The sequence below is a fragment of the Sphaerulina musiva genome (assembly GCF_000320565.1).
Source record: "Sphaerulina musiva SO2202 unplaced genomic scaffold SEPMUscaffold_2, whole genome shotgun sequence".
Taxonomy (NCBI): domain Eukaryota; kingdom Fungi; phylum Ascomycota; class Dothideomycetes; order Mycosphaerellales; family Mycosphaerellaceae; genus Sphaerulina; species Sphaerulina musiva.
Window position 1 is genome coordinate 1,932,429 of NW_016017384.1, and position 18,542 is coordinate 1,950,970.

Here is an 18,542-nt window from a genome sequence, read left to right on the forward strand (position 1 = left end):
CCTAGCCTATAGAACAAGAGACCTAGAGATTTATATAGATATAATTAGTACGGGAGACAACATCTTACGGAAGCTCGTTTTCGGGTTATCTTATACATCTAGTACTAATTCTTCAAGTACTAGCCTCGAAAACGATATTAGGAGTGCATAGTCGGCAGACGTAGTCGGCGAATTGCTGTAAGATCAAAGCTCGGCACTTGAATTCGCTTCTCCTGCGAAGCGCTTCCGAATCTAGCGACAAAGTTTCATGTCCTTCTGTTATAAGGTTACCCGTTTTGCGTAAATCGCTAGTATATTAGAGACTTCGAACTCCTATATAAGAAAAGCTTCCGTTGCTTCCTGCAAGCAAAGTAGAGCCTTAGCTTGAAAACGGCATACACTATTACTAGCATTAGTTGCCAAATCCATCGTAATCTCTCGACAAATCCTTAAGAATAGAAGTCGGCGTATTAAAAGCTCTATAGACTTCTAGTATTTCCTGATTTCTCGGAGAGCGGCTACACTAGCCTTCGTTCGTCTTCTCGCTTTAGGCGCCTTTCGAACAACAGGCTTTTTCTGTAGTCGTTGACTTCCTAGTAGTCTCTTATTACTAGGATAGGTCTTCTGTGCTACTTTTTTCGTACGTCCTAGTCTCCTTACGGCGAGACTTGGTCGAGGGGAAGCTATATTAGAGAGCTGTCGGTCTGATCTATTATAGATAATATATAGCCTCTTTGGTTGAACCGATACTACCCCGTCTCGACTACGCCGCTTGGTCGGCAGGTCTGAATCTTCGTTCGTCTTATTATTATCAACTTGACCTATACCTCTATCAGTCTATCTGCCTGCCTCTCCTCCGTCTGCCTCTCCTCCGTCTGCCTCTCCTCCGTCGGTTTAACCGTCTGATCTAACTACTGTCGAGTCCTCTTATCACTTCCGCTATCGTAGGCAGCCTTCGGGAGTGCTTTAGCCTTCGTTTCTTTTTGACGCGGACTATCTCTTCTTTCCTGGTCGTCGTCGTCGTTAGGAAGAGAGGAAGAGACGTAGGAAGAGAGAGATTATGTGTCTATGTTAGGCATTTTGAGAGTTTCGACTTGGTAGGAATATGTAGGATAAGAAAAAAGCAAGAGAGGATAAGTTGGTAGGTATAAGGAAGACCCGGAAATCGCTAAGCCGCTTATCTCTCGAGTATGTCGGATCGCGCGGGAAGGTAATTAGTAATTAGGACAGGGGTTCTATATATATCTACACTAGTATATTTCATATTATATTATATGGTTTATACGCCGACTACGTCTGCCGAACACGTTCTACTCTAGCTACGAGATTTCACTTTTTTACTAGAAAGTACTACGATACCTTAAGAAGTTAGTAGTCTAACTATTTCTCTAGATAATGTAGTATTTATATATAATACCCTATAGCAGTTGTCCTAGTAATGGCGAATAAAGCGACAACAACTCATATTCGAAATAAAATTTAGGTAGGAGGGGGGGCACTTAGGAAATCGACGATAATAGTAGTAGTAGAGGAGCTTAGTATAGGCGCGGAAGTGTGATGTTGTTATAGAGGGTAGTGTCGGTGCTCGGGGTCACGGGACAGGGTTCCGGCTGCTGCCTAAACCTTAAATCTCTTAGATAAGAGAAATTTTATTTCTCAAAGCGCTTCTACCCTACGTATCTACCTCCGCACGTACTACCGCACGTACTACCGCACCTACCTCCGCACCTACATCCCTACCTACGTCCGCACCTACCTCCGTACCGATACTACTATGCCGAAACGGAAGAATGTTACGCTAGAGGCGCTAGAAAATAAGCGTACTAGGCTCGGGGCAGCTGCGAAGTTACTTAAAGAATACTCTCTAAAGCCGAATACCCTACGGGAGCGCGAGCGTACTACCGCTATAGACGAAGAGAAGAGAGCTTAGGATCGACATAGAAAGGCTCGCAATGAATCGTTCGCACGGTTTAAGAAGGCTTAGATCAAGCAGTCTAGCGAGTTTAGCGAGCTAAGTAGGGACCGTTAAGCTACCCTAGTTAAGGAATAGAGATCGATGTATACAGCAGAATATAACCGGAAAGCGTAAGTTTCGTAGTCGGCGTCTATAGTCGGCATCTGCGGTCGGTATTCCTACTTCCTATCAAAGGCTAACTTCTCTAGTACTAAGAAGCAAGCAGAGACTAATCCAGCTCTCTTACCCGACGAATAGGCCGAAATCGATAAAGCTGACTGGTTCCTTAAGCTTAGAGATAGTAAAAGCAAATTAAAGATAACATTTTAAAAGGAGGATCAGGTTGAGTAGGAATAGGATACCCTTACCCTTAGTAAACGATACGATAAAGCACTTAGGGGCCTTAGTAACGAATGCCTTCCTTAAGAAACGATTCTTAATCCTTTGTTATTAAAAGAGATTAACAAGGAGACAGCGAACTCTATTAGAACTTTTGCCTTTCAGGCAGCCTCTTCTACTTTTGCGACTGCTTATAACCAATAGTATCGCTCGATCCGGAAGTTTTAGAACAAACTTGTTACTCTAGAGAGTCTAGTTCTCCCTAACGAGGCAGCTATAAAGCAGATTTCACAAATTGTCGATAGCGAGACTAAAAAGGTAAGCTTATCTGCCGACTATACCTGCCGACCATTTTCTAATAATCCTAGATCTGCGTTAGAGAAGTACGACTCCTACTACTATACGAGATTTTCAGCCTAATCGAGCGCGCAGTCTGCCGTAGTATCCTTGCCTAGGATGTCGCAGCCTAAAGGGCTTATTCAAGTGGTCTTCCTAGACCCTCCTAGCTAATACCAGAAAATTATAACTACTCCGCTAATAGTTTCCTTCTATTAGTGAGCTTGAAAGGGGAGAAGTACCTCGCGAAGATAGTATACAAGCTCTGTAAGAGGGAGAATACTCTGAGCCGCGAACAGACTCTCTAGCCTAAGATAATGGCTACCCTTATCGAGTGCAATGTTAAAGAGTATAATAGGATTACTCTAGAGGCCTTTCTACTCCTACTACTACGAGAAGATAAACTATGCCTAGCATCTTCGGGAATCGAGAAGGTACTTACGAAGGACTCTATATTTGCAACTTTGTTAGAGGGTTCGAGATTTCAGACTCGGAGGACTAGGAGCCTCGCCTGTTTTAAGAAGACGAAGAGGGATAGAAGAAAGGGTAGGAGGGTTGGTAGTAAGAATCAGACTATCTAATAGGTTGGCTCGCAGCCGGAAGTAGGCCTGCGAATTCTATTCGCTTAACCCCTGTAGGGTAGCGTACTAGGATTCTGAAATTCCTACTTTCCCTCCTTTCAATTCCTACATTCCCTCTCCTCTATCCTCTCGTAACGGATTTACGACGTCGGAGTCTGAAATACTATGTTTTCGTCTTCCTTTGCTTCCTCTCTAGGAGTCGGAAGCTCCCGATTCGAATCCTCCTCGCAGCTAGGAAGCTCTTCTACTACCCCTATACGATCGAGCGCTCGCTTACGCTAACGATATAGTTCCGCGACGAACCTCCTACCGAGCCTAACACTAGGGGACCGCCGACGTAGAACAGAGGTTCGCAAGCGTCGTACAAGACGGCCGACTATAGTAGAAGAAGATCTAGATTCCTCTCTAGTACTCCCCGTTAAGCCGGACTATATCGGGGAGTAGGATATTAAGGCTAACTGCTGGCTATAGAGGTTTAAGTATAAGGAGAACTTTGAGAAGTAGTACGAGGTACGCTAGTAGAACTATACTAGGAAGCGGCTCAAAAAGCGGAACGGTCGTACTATATTTGATCGGTCCCTAGTTACCTAGGGGAGTAAGTCTCGGACGTCTTAGGTATAGGATTTCCTAGAGGAGGGAATGCTTTAAGAAGATACGACACCCAAAGTCGTATATAGGTACTATAACGCTGTACTAAAACATCCTATACTAAATACCGGTACAACGTCTGTCGAGAAGCATCTGGACTCCTCGAACTGCTAGGAGAAACAAGATAAGCGAGGGTTTACGAAGGAGATGTTTGTAACTGCAAAGCATCGACAAGTAAGTACTAACTACCGACGACCAGACCTGCCGACTATGCCTACCGACTATGCCTGCCGACTACGTCTGCCGACTACGTCTAAGTGACTATACTGAAACTTTATCTCTAGACTATAAGCAATCCGCGATGGACGAGGGACCTAGGCTATACACCGGACGATTTCCCGCGCTTATCCTTCGAGATGATTATCGACAATAGTCTGCTATTCCAGTTCTTTGAACGACCGTTAGTAAAACAGACTTATATAGCCCTACTCCCGGGACAGGTCGAGACAATTCAGTTCAAATCCGCCTCGATATACCGTAGGATGCTCGGTACTAAGGTTCAAGAGTCTGCTAAATCCCTTAAGACCCGTCTTACTAGTAGATTCAAGATAGCTATCGCGTATAATAGCTAGCAATCCAGAGGTATGAAAACCTTATTCCTTACTATCTAGGTCTACTAGATTGACGACTACTAGGTCTAGTACGAAGGGATACTTAGCTTTCTATATATTACTGGCCGTTATACTAGTAATTACCTTACGGAGATACTATTCGAAATCTTACAAGAGTTCGAGATTAAGTGCCGATTGACTGCAATTACGTACGACAATGCCTCGAACAATAAGACCCTATACAATACGATATAAGACTACTTGCTTTACTCTTCCTACTTCCTTCTAATATTCTATAGTGTTTCAGCGATTGATACTTGTTAAGAGAGGTACGGTATAACGGCTAGGAGGCTAGCAACGAGCTTAGAGGAAGGTACGGAGAGCAGTCCCGACTCGGAGATAGGAGAGGATAAGGAGGAGGCAATCGCGGAGCATAATCGAGCTAGCCGTCCCGAGCGATTTCCCTGCTTTGTATATACTGCCCAGCTTCCCTTAAAGGCCTTTTTCGACCGCCTAGGGCTCTGTCCGACTAACGACCTTTCTAAATACTAGGATTACGAGAAAGATCGGCAGATATTATAGAGAAGGAGAAAACAGAGTAAGCAGATCAGCCGCCCTTAAGCTAATAGTATGCCTTACCTCCTTCTAAAGGTAAGATTAGTCTCTGCGGCCTATCGCCTGTTAACCTTCTTATTTTCAAAGTATAGTCGGCTCTCGTAGTCGGCAATTATAGTCGGCACTCGAGATTCCCTTCGCTGATTTCGATCCCTAGATCCGGAAACTTTGCGTCTTTATCAACTCGAGCTCTTAAAGGTTCGAGCAGTTTATCGACCTATAGAAAGAGATGCTTCAAAAGAAGGAGCTATTTGCAAAGCACCGTCGGTAGAATAGCGTTCAAGATCGGATCCTAAGGGTCGTTCAAGACGTAAAGACAAGGTAGTCCTTAACAACGTTAATGCTCGATCGCTTCAGCAGACTACAAAGAGTTATCGAATCTTATATCGATCGACTCGACCTAAGTGAAGATATAGGTATCGATTCCGAAGAGTGGCAAAGGGTTGAGTACCTTATCGACCTTACGAAACCATTCGCAGCGGCGACAGCAACGATCGGAATAACGAAAGGTCCGACTATCTACCTTGTCCTCGTATACTACAACTAGCTTTTCGACATTCTAGAGGAGGCGATAAAGCGACTTAAGAATAAGAGGATACCTTAGAAGAAGGATGTATATCAGGCATGCGAGGCTGCTTAGGCTAAGCTTGAGAAATATTATCGAGATACCTAGGATCGATTTAGCGATTACTACGGCATTAGTGTCCTCCTTACCCCCTGCCTTAAGCGGAAGTTCTAGGTACGCGATAACTTCGGGGATAAAAGCTACTGCGAGTATTACGAGGGTAAGCTAAGAACAGAGTAGGAGAAGAGCTATCGTCTATTATCGAGCACTTCTACCTACGAGTTACGTAGTAGAAGTGGTCGGTATAAGGGCTAGATCGACTTTACTCTTAGTAGGAGTACAGAGTCTTCTTAAACTCAACGACGTAGCACTCGTAAGGGTAACGAGCTTACCGACTATCTGGACGCTAATATAGATGAAGGGGATCTATTCGAGGTACTAAAGATATGGTCTTCGCTTGAGCCTAAGTACCCTACTCTCGTACTAATAGCGCGGGATATTCTCTGTATTCCTACGGCCGGAGTTGGGTATAAGCGCGATTTTAGTATCGCTCGACACTAAAGTCGTTTCAATCGCTAATACTCCGTATCAACATTCTCTGAACTAATAGTATCCCGTTTCCGCTACCGCGACGATGAGTACGATACTAGAGTTCTTATCGCCTACGAGGCTATAGAGGCTGCTTAAGCGCTTCTTAGTACTCTAACTTTATAGGAGATCCTAAGTGAAGACCGAGAGCAGACAAAAGATCTTATAGAACGGATTAGTAACTTAGATACAATTAGCGACGATAAGGGAGATAGGGTAGAGGAGCTAAGGCGATCGGTACGCCTAAGCTTCAAGCTTGCGCAAGAGTACCTCCGGGATACTACGAGACGATTATAGCGAGCTTGGTTTGAGCTTGTATAAAGTTTACCTACCGACTATATTTGCCGACTATAGTGCTTAAGTTTCAAAATATCACAAGCTGTAATCTAGCGTATATATTCTTCTATATTTATTTATTCGATCTGACTACTCTCTTTCTCCTCTTATCTATATCGGGCTTATATACAGTTTCTTTTCTAATACCTAGTTCAAATAACTTGCTCTTAGGGCACTCGGTTTCTAGGCTTTTTCTTTCTGTTTACGAAAAATCAATACCCAATAGGTACGCAATACCTACTGGGTATCGTAATACCTACTAGGTTTGTACCCAACCCGATAGGTTGGGTTTACCCAGCTAAATACCTATACCCATTGGGTATTGCTAATACCCAACCTACCCTACATACCCACTAGGGTAGGTTGTACCTATGATAAGGCCTAAGAAAGAGATACTTCAAAAGAAGGAGCTATTTATAAAGTACCGTCGGTAGAATAGCGTTTAAGATCGGATCCTAAGGGTCGTTCAAGACGTAAAGATAAGGTAGTCCTTAATAACGTTAATACTCGATCGCTTCAGTAGACTGTAAAGAGTTATCGAATCTTATATCGATCGACTCGACCTAAGTAAAGATATAGGTATCGATTCCGAAGAGTAGCAAAGGGTTAAGTACCTTATCGACCTTACGAAACTATTCGTAGCGGCGATAGCAACGATTAGAACAACGAAAGGTCCGACTATCTACCTTGTCCTTATATACTATAACTAGCTTTTCGATATTCTAGAGGAGGCGATAAAGCGACTTAAGAATAAGAGGATACCTTAGAAGAAGGATGTATATTAGGCATGCGAGGCTACTTAGGCTAAGCTTAAGAAATATTATCGAGACACCTAGGATCGATTTGGCGATTACTACGGTATTAGTATCCTCCTTACCCCCTGCCTTAAGCGGAAGTTCTAGGTACGCGATGACTTCGGGGATAAAAGCTACTACGAGTATTACGAGGGTAAGCTAAGAATAGAGTAGGAGAAGAGCTATCGTCTATTATCGAGCACTTCTACCTACGAGTTATATAGTAGAAGTAGTCGGTATAAGGGCTAGATCGACTTTACTCTTAGTAGGAGTATAGAGTCTTCTTAAACTTAACGATATAGCACTCGTAAGGGTAACGAGCTTGCCGACTATCTAGACGCTAATATAGATAAAGGGGATCTATTCGAGGTACTGAAGATATAGTCTTCGCTTAAGTCTAAGTACCCTACTCTCGTACTAATAGCGCGGGATATTCTCTATATTCCTGCGGCCGGAGTTAGGTATAAGCGCGATTTCAGTATCGCTCGATACCAAAGTCGTTTCAATCGCTAATACTCTATATCAACATTCTCTAAACTAATAGTATCCCGTTTCCGCTACCGCGACGATAAGTACGATACTAGAGTTCTTATCGCCTACGAGGCTATAGAGGCTACTTAAGCGCTTCTTAGTACTCTAACTTTATAGGAGATCCTAAGTAAAGACCGAGAGCAGACAAAAGATCTTATAGAACGGATTAGTAACTTAGATGTAATTAGCGATAATAAGGGAGATATAGTAGAGGAGCCAAGGCGATCGGTACGCCTAAGCTTTAAGCTTGCGTAAGAGTGCCTCCGGGATGCTACGAGACGATTATAGCGAGCTTAGTTTAAGCTTGTATAAAGTTTACCTACCGACTATATTTGCCGACTATAGTACTTAAGTTTCAAAATATCACAAGCTGTAATCTAGCGTATATATTCTTCTATATTTATTTATTCGATCTAACTACTCTCTTTCTCCTCTTATTTATATCGGGCTTATATATAGTTTCTTTTCTAATACCTAGTTCAAATAACTTGCTCTTAGGGTACTCGGTTTCTAGGCTTTTTCTTTCTGTTTACAAAAAATCAATACCTAATAGGTACGCAATACCTACTAGGTATCGTAATACCTACTAGGTTTGTACCCAACCCGATAGGTTGGGTTTACCTAGCTAAATACCTATACCTATTAGGTATTGCCAATACCCAACCTACCCTACATACCTACTAGGGTAGGTTGTACCTATAATGAGGCCTAACTACTATAATTCGGTAAATGCTTCCGATATAGTATAAGTAAGATGAATTAGCGTATCGAGGTATAGTAGAATTAGTAGGCTAAGGCGCTAAATAGATAGCGCGCGTACTTCTATAGCTTAAATACTACGAACGAATTTAACCTAGAGTTATTAGGCGATCGTATTACCTTCCTAGCGATCTATACTACGATTCTCCGCAAGATAGTAGTAGGATTCGTAAAGGTATAGAATTACTATAAGATTCGGAGGCAAAACAATTAGCTATACTCAATTCTAGGTATTCCTTACGTATTACAGTATTATCTAGAGCTCTATAGCGCTACGTAGTAAGGTATATATATACCTAAGGAGGTTCTACAGACGCTCGAAGGGATACTAGAAGGGTTTGGTATATATACTCGCTCTACTTATAGCCTACTCGCTAACTTAATACTATAGACCTCGAGGCCTTTCTTCCTACCGATACCTACGAATAGTACAAAGCGAGCCTCCTCCCCTATAGCTTCGCGCTACCTATTAGTAGTACGTCGTACAATATAGCGACCGGCGACCGTATATACTATACGGCCTATATTACCCTATATAGCCTAGTAAATAACTATATTAGCTTAGAACAATAGCTAATACTCGGTATACTTCTAAAGCTATTAGTAGCAAGAGATTAGATACCTACGCGCTAGACGGCGGAAGCATTCAGAGACACTAGCAACGCGCTAATCGCGAACGAGGATATAGGTATTATCGAGTTCTATAATAATCCGTAGGCTATAGGGCTAGTATCTCCCCTACGAGTATAACTACGAGCTAAGCGAGCTAAGCCCTCCGGGGTATATATTATAGTACGTACTATTATTTAAATTCTTTTCTATATATATACACTCTCTCTCTCTCTACCGACCTATTTACTATAGCCGATAATCTACCTAGCCTCTAGGCTAAATACTGTCTAGTCGTACCGTCGATTAGATATAGCGTTATATTCTATAAGTTCAATTTCTGCTCTTAGTACTATTAGCTTAATCTAAACCCTCTATATACTGAATTCGTATACGAACTATTACGCGTACTAGAAAGTAGCCGTCCGGTTACTAGATAGCCGCCGCCGCCGCCGCTACCGTAGCCGTAGCCGTCGCGATCGTAGTAGCTAGTACCTATATACTAAGTAAAGGTTAGTCGCCTTGAAACGATCTATATAGCGAGTACTTAGCGACGGTTAATAGGGTTTCTAGATATTCGCGAGGATTCCGTAGTACGCGAATACTATACGTAACGAGGCTAATATCGCGTTTAGAGCTAAGGCCGCTATAGCCGTCGTACCGTACGCCGGTATACTACCGCCGAGGCGCCGACTATATATTAGTAGTATACGCCGGCCCTACCGTCGTCGCGGTTGAATCCGCTACCTCCGGCTATCTCGTTTAGTATTAGTGTTATAGTATATACGTAGCGAGTTACTATACGAGCTCTAAAGAATAACGACGAGTAGAAGTACTACGATCCGGTTGCCTATACCGACCTCTATAACTATTAGACGGATCGCGATCGAGTAGCTAATAGCGCTAAGAAGCTGTTAATAGAATTTATACTTGTACGATTCGAGCTAACTAAGTTACCTATATAGCCTATTATAGCTATTAAAGACTTCTACGACGTATTCTTTGTACGATTATTCTATCTAGAGACTAATAAGCCGAACTGTATATTATCTACGAGTATCGCGAGTACTAACGTCCTCGAGTCTATAGAGGTATTCAAAATACCGCTACCTAGCAGATCTACTATACGTACCTACGAAGCTATTATCGTCGTTTAGTAGTACAAATAACTAAGGTAAAAGCGTAAGGATAGGGAGGGTACTACAGTATTACGCGTAATACTATTATACGCGATACTATTACGCGCGATACTAGTAGCAAGCGTAGCGAGTAGCTATATAACGCCTGTAGTATTAGAAGTCCTCGAGAGTATTAAACAGCTCTACGCCGATAAGTACGACGACGATAGCGAGGATAACGACGAGCTTAGCGAGGCCGACGACGACGACAGCGTACTAATTATTAAGAAAGAGAAGGCATTATAGACAGAGAGCGTAACTAACGCCCGCAAGCTACCTAAGTTTGTCGAAATCGACGGTAATACCGATATAGACAACGCTTATATTAAGAAAGAGAAGGCATTATAGATAGAGAGCGTAACTAACGCCCGTAAGCTACCTAAGTTCGTCGACTTAGAAGCGACGCTAGCAGCGAGCGCGACGAGTAGTACTACCGGTACGGCGATACTAGTAGCGAGCGCGACGAGTAGTACTACCGCTATACCTACGGCTAAGCGATATAAGCTAGCGGTTCTAATCGGAGAGAGGGCAATAACTAGAGCGCTAAGCAAGAAATAAATCGCCGCGCTCGCTATTAGTATCGATAGATATAAGCCTATAGGGCCCTCGGGGCCTAACGCTATAGCGGTTGCTATTGCTACCGCCGGCGCCGCCCGGTATTACTTATATAGAGTGTAGATACAAGTAGAAAAGACTAATTTTTATAGCTATCTACTACTATTGACTTATATCTACGACGGTATACCTATATTATAGAGTTTGCGTAGGGTCGGCGGACGATCCGATTAGTCGGGTATACCCGGCGCTAGCTTATATTCGCTAACTCGCTATAGAAACGCTATAGATCGCCCGTAGCCTACCTAACTCGCTATACTCGCTATAGTATATCGCTACTATATATATAAATAGGTAGGTAGGTATATATATACCTATCTACTAATTATTCGTACGCGGAATCGTAGTCGATTCCGGTATCGATACTCTACCCTACGGCTATACTGCTATAGCTATATTATAGACTATACGCCGGAGCTCGTCGACGTACGGTATAAGCTACTCTACCTAATCCTCTAATTTACCCGTCCTATCTTAAACGGTCCCTACCGTAGCCTATAGGCTATCGACCGTAGCCTATAGCGCTTTAATAGTAGCCTCTAGCTAGGCGATTTGCTACGAATCGCTAGGGGAATCGTTAACGGATATCCCGGCCTAATAGCCTAACTTAGTATATCGCTTATAGTAGGCGCAGATAATACTATTCTTTACGTCTACCTTATACGGCGTATCGCGCGGACCGCGAGTATACTAGTAATACGGATCTAGCGTATTAATACCCTCTATAGTCTCTATAATTCGGCTAGCTTAGTCGAACTTCTATAGGTTATTTTTTGTAACCTTCTTCTTCGTCGCGTCGTCGCTAGCGGCCTCGTCTAACTAGCCCTACTATCTTTCGACTAAGCAGAACTAGAAGTTACTAGAGTCTATAGTAGTAGGCTAGCGCGGGTATAGATCGGGGGTATATACAGCCCTATATACAGCGAGTTAGTAGAGATTCTAGTAGAGATTTAGTAGCGAGTAAGGCTAGCCTACCTAGTATCGTCCTTCTTATCCTCCTCCTTATCCTCCGAGGTATCCTCGGTATCGGTATCCTCGTCTATAGCGTCGCTGTTATTTATCGTAGATATATTCCTACCGAGCGCTGCTAAAGTAGCAGATACGAGGAATCTACGGTATATTAGTAATATACGAGTTTACGTACTACGTAATAACGTACTAAGGTTCGAATAATATAGTTATCTATATCTATAGTAGTAGAGGAGAGAGAGTAGACGTATTATAGTAGTAGATTCTTTCTTCGAGTTGCTATAGCGACGGCTTTATTATATAGGTAACTTATTATTAAGACGACGGATCCGGCGATAAAGAGAGAGGTAAGGTAGCGACAGATACGGCGGTAACGGCGAGGTAGGCGGCGAGCGTATAGCGAGTGTGTATAGTGGTGTATAGTAGGTAGAAGGGTAGAAGTAGTAGGAAGATAAAGCCAAAGAAAGCCGGGGGTAACGTGTGGCGGCTGGCCACTTTGGGCTTCCGTCCCCATCCAGGTGTCTCCCAGCATTCTCACATATCATTCATGAACTGGTTCAACCACTCATTCCTCGCCGTCCACGACCGGATCCGTTTGCCGAATATCCAAAGTGGCACCGTCAAGGCGCAGACCGCCAGGAAGCACGATCCCAGCACATTGAACACTGTCGCCGTCGTCGTCAGTCAGTCAGTCAGTGGAACACGAAGAGCACGAGCAGAGTCGAGGAGAAGCGGGAAACAAGAAAGAAGAAGTGACAGACATACCCGCCAGTGCTCCATCTTCGGCCAACCACGTGTTGACAAAGTATGTCAATCCGAATGTCACCAGGTTGCGGCTAGAAGAAGAGGCGGAAGGTCAGCAACACTGTCTCAGCTTTTGTCGGCGCTCGGCGCTCAGAGGCCTGATGATGACTTCACGTACGCATTGATGGCAACGAATGCTTCCTCGGCCAACTTGGGGTAGCAGTCCTGCTTGATATCAGCTCTGGCCGACGTTTCCGCATAATCACAAGCACAAGCACAACCGCGCTGAACTCACCAAGACGTAGCCAAAGCAGCAGGTGGTCGCAAATGCGAGGCTCATGTTCGCCAAGCCATACGTCAAGACCGGGCCTGTCCAGTGTGTCTCGTAGTGCACCGTCACTCCGAAGCCATAGAAGCCCACGGTCCCAGTGAGAACAACGACAACCATCAAGACAAGTCGATATTCCGGCTCGTATATCCCATTATTGGCCTTTGCGAGGCGCAAACACAACCAATCGTTCAATGGTCCACTGACGACTTCGCCGATGATGCAAAGGATGAATGGCGAGAGAGACGTCAGACCCGCTTGGCTGACGGAGAAGTTGTAAGGAGGCGCCGTGAAAAGCACGCCATTGACAACGCTGAACACCACGATCCACGTCAATGTGAGGCCAAAGACCAGGAATGCGAAGAGGACGCTGGGGTAGAAGAACATGAGAAAGGGCCTGGCAAAGATCTTCCACAATGCCGCATTCGTGTATCGCCCACTCAGCAGTCGTAGCGACTTGACGTACGACATCTTGGACTCAATGGCAGCATCTGGTGATGTTCCATTGCCAGTCAATGCGCTGCACGTTATCTCTTCTTGGAACTCGATGTGCAGGCCGTGCGACTTTTCGTCGGCCTTCTCGTCGTCTCCATTCGCTCTCGCTGCTAGAATTTCAGCAGTCACAGTTGGTCGAATGTACGCCGTTTCCGGAACCAGAAGCAGAATGCCCATGCCGAATACACCGAACAAGATTGCGCAGACCCCAAACGTCCACTTGTAGCCAAGGTCTTCAATGATGTAGCCAGAGATGAAACCAGCACCACAGATGCCACAGAGTAGGAAGAGGTTCCACACTGCCAAGCGGGTGGCTCGCTCATGCACAAAGTATAGGTCGCTGATGGTGGCTTGAACAAGCACTTCGTAAGGTGCCATTCCCATGCCGCCTAGAATACGCGAACCCAAAAAGCTGGGGTAAGTGTCTGCAACAGCGCCCCAAATGCTAACGACAAACAAGATCGCGCTTGTTGCAACATAGATGGGCCGCTTGCCGTAGATCTGCAAATGCGTAAGCACACTGACTATGGCCATATGGTCGTGTCTGATCGAGTATGGATGGACGCGGCACACGGTGCTTACCTTGGCCAGAGGATTGAAAAGGAAGACACATAGCCCGAGCGTCAGAATGAGCCATGCTGTAGCATGCGACAGTGTCTCGACCGTGATGCCCAGCTCTGCTGCAATGGGAACAAAACCGGGACCGAGCATTGGGCCATATGCGCCAACAATTCCAGCATTGATGCCTACGATGAAAAGGATCAAGTCTTTCTTCCAGGTCGGCCAATTCAGGGGATCATTAGGTGAGTCGGAAGGCTGTGGAACCAATACAACATGTGCGAAACGTCCTGTTCCGTGCTTGAGTCGTTCAGCGGGCACCGCGGTTAGCTGGTCTGGAAGGTTGTTGGACTGGTCTCGCAGAAGCGCCTATACTCTATCATCAGCAGATAATCAATCACCGAGTCCGATGCGCCTACCGTGCCAGGAACAACCTCCATATGATAGTCCTCCAGAATACCGAACGCCATGATTGCTACTCTACGAAGCAACTATGGTACAACAGAAGCCACTCGCAGTGTAGAGCACAACGATGGTAAGTAAATTCTCAAGTGGGCGATGTCATTGAGGATGCCGGCGGCACTGTCGACCTCAGACTATTGCCTTTCAAACTTCTTGTTTAGTGTTCTCCTGAGAAGACACCAATAAGATGCCCCGTCTCCAGCTACAACGCTAGCACCAATTCCATGTCGACACATGGACAAGCACATGCCAACCGTTTTTCATGAAACCAACCAACAACGGATATTGGCGATCAAGTCTAACGGCGAGCATCCCTCGATCAAGGCAACCCCCTGTCTTCCCCGCAGAGCCATCGCTTGCTGTTTTGCGGGGTTAGAAAAGGTTCACCACAAAGTCCACAACCTTCTTATTACTGCGGGTCAATGTCAATATGTCCTGCAGCAGGCCGGAGCTCGGCAGTTGCGATCACGGTGTTCACTCCAGCGAAGCCGATGGAGGGCAAAACTGATCATGCTCGAGCTCAGGCGATGAGATGTGTTGGCTGTTTAGTAGCACGACACCACGAAGGTCGACCAACTTCGCCAGCCCCCATATTACAAGATCACAGGTATAATCATGGCGCCCTTCATGAACGGAAACGATAGCAGCAACCAGCAAGATGGTCCGGTGCCATCTTCCGGCATTCGCGTGGTCATCGTCGGTGCGGGCTTTGCAGGCTTGACTGCTGCCATCGAGTGTACGCGCAAGGGTCACTCATGCATCATATTGGATTCTGTGAAGGAGATGAAGCAACTCGGCGACATTATCAGCTTTGGCGGCAATGGTGGGAGGATATTCCAGCGCTGGCCCGGTGTGGCTGAAAAACTCGATCCAATATGTCACCATGCGCCCGTGATTGAGTTCCGAACATGGCTCGGCGAGCATATATACACCCAGGAGTGGGAGGCCGAAGAGGTCTTTGGCAAGCGTTTCAATGGTCATCGAGGCGAAATTCATCAGGTCGTCTATGATTATGCGTTGGCTCAGGGTATCGAAATTCGACTTGGACAGCAAGTCACCGAGTACTTCGAGAATGAGGATCTTGCAGGCGTGATATCCAATGGAGAGCGCATCGTGGGCGATGTAGTCTTCGGTGCAGATGGGGTCAAATCAAAGGCCAGACAACTCATTTTGGGGTACGATGACAAGCCCAAACCCAGCGGCTACGCTGTTTACCGTGCCTGGATGAGCAGCGAGGAGCTTGCTAAGAATGAGCTGACAAAGGACCTTGTAATTCACGGAGATACCCATACAGGCTGGCTTGGTCGCGACATCCATTTCCTTGCGTCGGCGCTGAAGAATGGCACAGAAATGAGCTGGGTTTTCACGCACAAGGATGACCGGGATGTAGACGAAGGGTGGTCCGAGCCTGGAAATCATGAAGATGCGTGCCGCATTCTGGAAGGCTGGGATCCTATCGTCCATACGATGGTCAAGTTGACACCGCCGGACAAAATGGTTGACTGGAAGCTCGTCTACCGAGATCCTTTGCCCACATGGGTGTCACCCGAAGCGCGCACAGTTCTCATTGGCGATGCCGCACATCCCTTCCTGCCCACTTCCATCCAAGGAGCCGCGCAAGCCATGGAGGACGGAGCATGCTTGGCAGTCTGTCTGCAACTGAGCGGAAAGGAGAAGGCGAGAGATGCGTTACGTGCATACGAGAAGATCCGATATGAGCGAGTCAAGTACGCGCAGAAAACTGGCGAGACCAGTGAGTGCCTTTTTACCATTCATTCACTCCCTGCATCGTTGTCATTTACTAACCTCACTTTAGCCCGCGATAGGTGGCATAAGGCCGATTGGGAAGCAGTGAAGTTGAATCCCGAGAGCATTAAGCTGGTTCGAGACCCAGAATTGCTAAAGCACGACGCTGAAGCACACGCGTACAAGATGTATGCGCAAGCTGTAGCCTCACCTCACAACTTGAAGTGAGACACTGGGGCACTCACCTTCTGTAACCGCACCTCACCTAGGTACCTTGCTTACTAAATGGTTCTTTCAATACCTATGCTTTCTCTTCTCGCATTTCCACTTCTTCCATCCACCCTACTATCACTCATGAAACACATTGACTCCATCTATAACACAGACAGGTATTGATCATTCATCGCCAGAAGGGACGCAGATCATAACGCTCTGGTACGCAAGACACGACCCTGAGTTCATTGATCACCACCGATGGGCCACCGAAAGCACAGAGCCACGTCGACACCAGGCAGCATTCTCTCATCTCACCTCCCAATCCTACGACAGTAACCTACCTCTCCATGATTATCTTCAAAAACCACCGGCTGCGAGTGGGTTACCGCAAAGAGGACTGGCATGATGTCTGGTATGCGCCAGCTGCCCATTACGAGCCGGACGATGATGATTACAGTGAATTTGAGCTGTACAAATCTCCGTATGGAGGCCGCACGGCCAACGAACCCACCGAGGGTGAAGTCGTCTGGATCGGCAACTTCGACATCAAGCAGTGCGAGAGTAGCGACAGAAAGGAGCGGATGCGCAAGCACCGCATCACTCTGTATCGCGCCTGGAAATACTGCGATGAGACGGACCCCGAGCAAGTTCGTCGGCTGGAAGAAGAGCTGAACCAGCCCGACTGCAGAAGATGGCAGTCTTGGTTTACGCACGCGAAGAAGTGGAAGCGGACGAAGCTGCAGAGTCGCAAGCGCAAGAGGAACGATCTGGTGAACAGTGAGCCCGTTCAAGCGGTTCTTGCGAGTGGCACCCTTTTATCCGAAGTCGACATCACTTCTGACAGTGAAGATTCCGCGTATGGAAGTGAGGCAGAGCGGGAGATGGCAGAGGAGCGGCGCAAGAAAGGTCTTTCCATGCCGCCGCCGCCTCGACCAAAGCGCAGACGAGGTAGAGGCAGAGGCAAGTTTTCGCGGAAGTCTCGTAAAGGCGGCGGCGGCGACGACGACAGGGCAAACGACAACGAGGACGACTTTCCACCGCTAATGAGCGGCGGCCTGGGCGACCTAGACAGATCTTGGACTCCGCGATATAATGAACCCAATGGACTGGGCTTCATCATGAATGTCCCAGATGAAGCCGATCCGACCAAGAGCGCTCGCTTGAAAAGTACAATCAAAGCTGGGAAAAAGAAGTATCAGGCTACCACTATCGAAGGTTACCTGAACGATAATAGCGACCTCAATGTTCACGACTGGGAGCCTGACGACGAAAACTCCAACAGTATGAGCGCTAGCCAATTCGACGCTCGCCCTCCCGAAGGTCCACCGGATCTTCCTGCTTATGATTTCCCGCCAACTCCACAAGCGAGCCAGCGGACGATAGATCTCGGCCGTAATATCAGCGGCATGGCAGCGCGCAACCGAGCTGCCGCAGAGCAGGCTGCACGGAGTAGTCTCTCCGACCATGGTGTCGCGCTACGGCGAGGTTCGAGAAGTGAGTCGTCGTCGAACGCTGGAGTTGGTGATGTTGGTGTAAACCCTGCAGTCGGACGCGACAGTCGCTCCGGCTCTCACCGCGAAGGCTCTGTGATGGACCAGCGCGATCGGGACAATGCTGGTCTGGATGATGATGTCGCTCTTGCGAGAGCCTTGAGACTTTCGGAGAGACCTGGAGAGGATGGATACGACGAGGGCCCGGAGGAGAATTACGAGGAGAATTACGAGGAGAACGCTGAGCACGATGAGAGCGCTGAGCACGATGAGAACGACGGCAATGATGATAATGACGACGGCGACGAGAACGACCGCATTAGACGTGAGAGGAGATCTAGCCTGGCTCGTGGCGATGGAGATGCGGTTCTTGACAGAGAGTAGGCAATAAGACCAAGCACGCCGACGACGACCAGTGAGCAGAAATTTACTTCCAAGAGAACCATCCCCGAAGATAATCATATATCAGGATCATCATCGCAGGACGGAGCAAATGCTAGCGGCGTGGTAGAATTTAGTATTCAATATTTTGAAAGACTGGCATAGATTTCTATCT

At 46.4% G+C, this 18,542-nt stretch overlaps 3 protein-coding genes across 3 annotated transcripts; 2 read left to right on the forward strand and 1 right to left on the reverse strand.

The window, feature by feature from the left end:
* Window positions 1-12,481: 12,481 nt before the first annotated feature.
* Window positions 12,482-14,542, reverse strand: SEPMUDRAFT_37912 (cycloheximide resistance protein; the record flags this gene model as incomplete). Its single annotated transcript, XM_016908686.1, has 6 exons — window positions 12,482-12,612; window positions 12,713-12,783; window positions 12,870-12,916; window positions 12,987-14,015; window positions 14,097-14,441; window positions 14,492-14,542. 6 exons carry the CDS (start codon window positions 14,540-14,542, stop codon window positions 12,482-12,484), a joined length of 1,674 nt encoding a protein of 557 aa, XP_016763688.1.
* A 464-nt stretch (window positions 14,543-15,006) lies between these two features.
* SEPMUDRAFT_60540 (FAD/NAD(P)-binding domain-containing protein) lies at window positions 15,007-16,508 on the forward strand (the record flags this gene model as incomplete). The annotated part of the gene is made up of 2 exons (XM_016909529.1): window positions 15,007-16,287; window positions 16,351-16,508. The coding sequence occupies exons 1-2, from the start codon at window positions 15,150-15,152 to the stop codon at window positions 16,506-16,508; spliced, it is 1,296 nt and encodes a 431-aa protein (XP_016763689.1). The 5' UTR covers window positions 15,007-15,149.
* Window positions 16,509-16,843: 335 nt separating this feature from the next.
* Window positions 16,844-18,370, forward strand: SEPMUDRAFT_105812 (uncharacterized protein; the record flags this gene model as incomplete). Its single annotated transcript, XM_016900595.1, has 1 exon — window positions 16,844-18,370. One exon carries the CDS (start codon window positions 16,844-16,846, stop codon window positions 18,368-18,370), a length of 1,527 nt encoding a protein of 508 aa, XP_016763690.1.
* Between the last annotated feature and the right edge of the window lie 172 nt (window positions 18,371-18,542).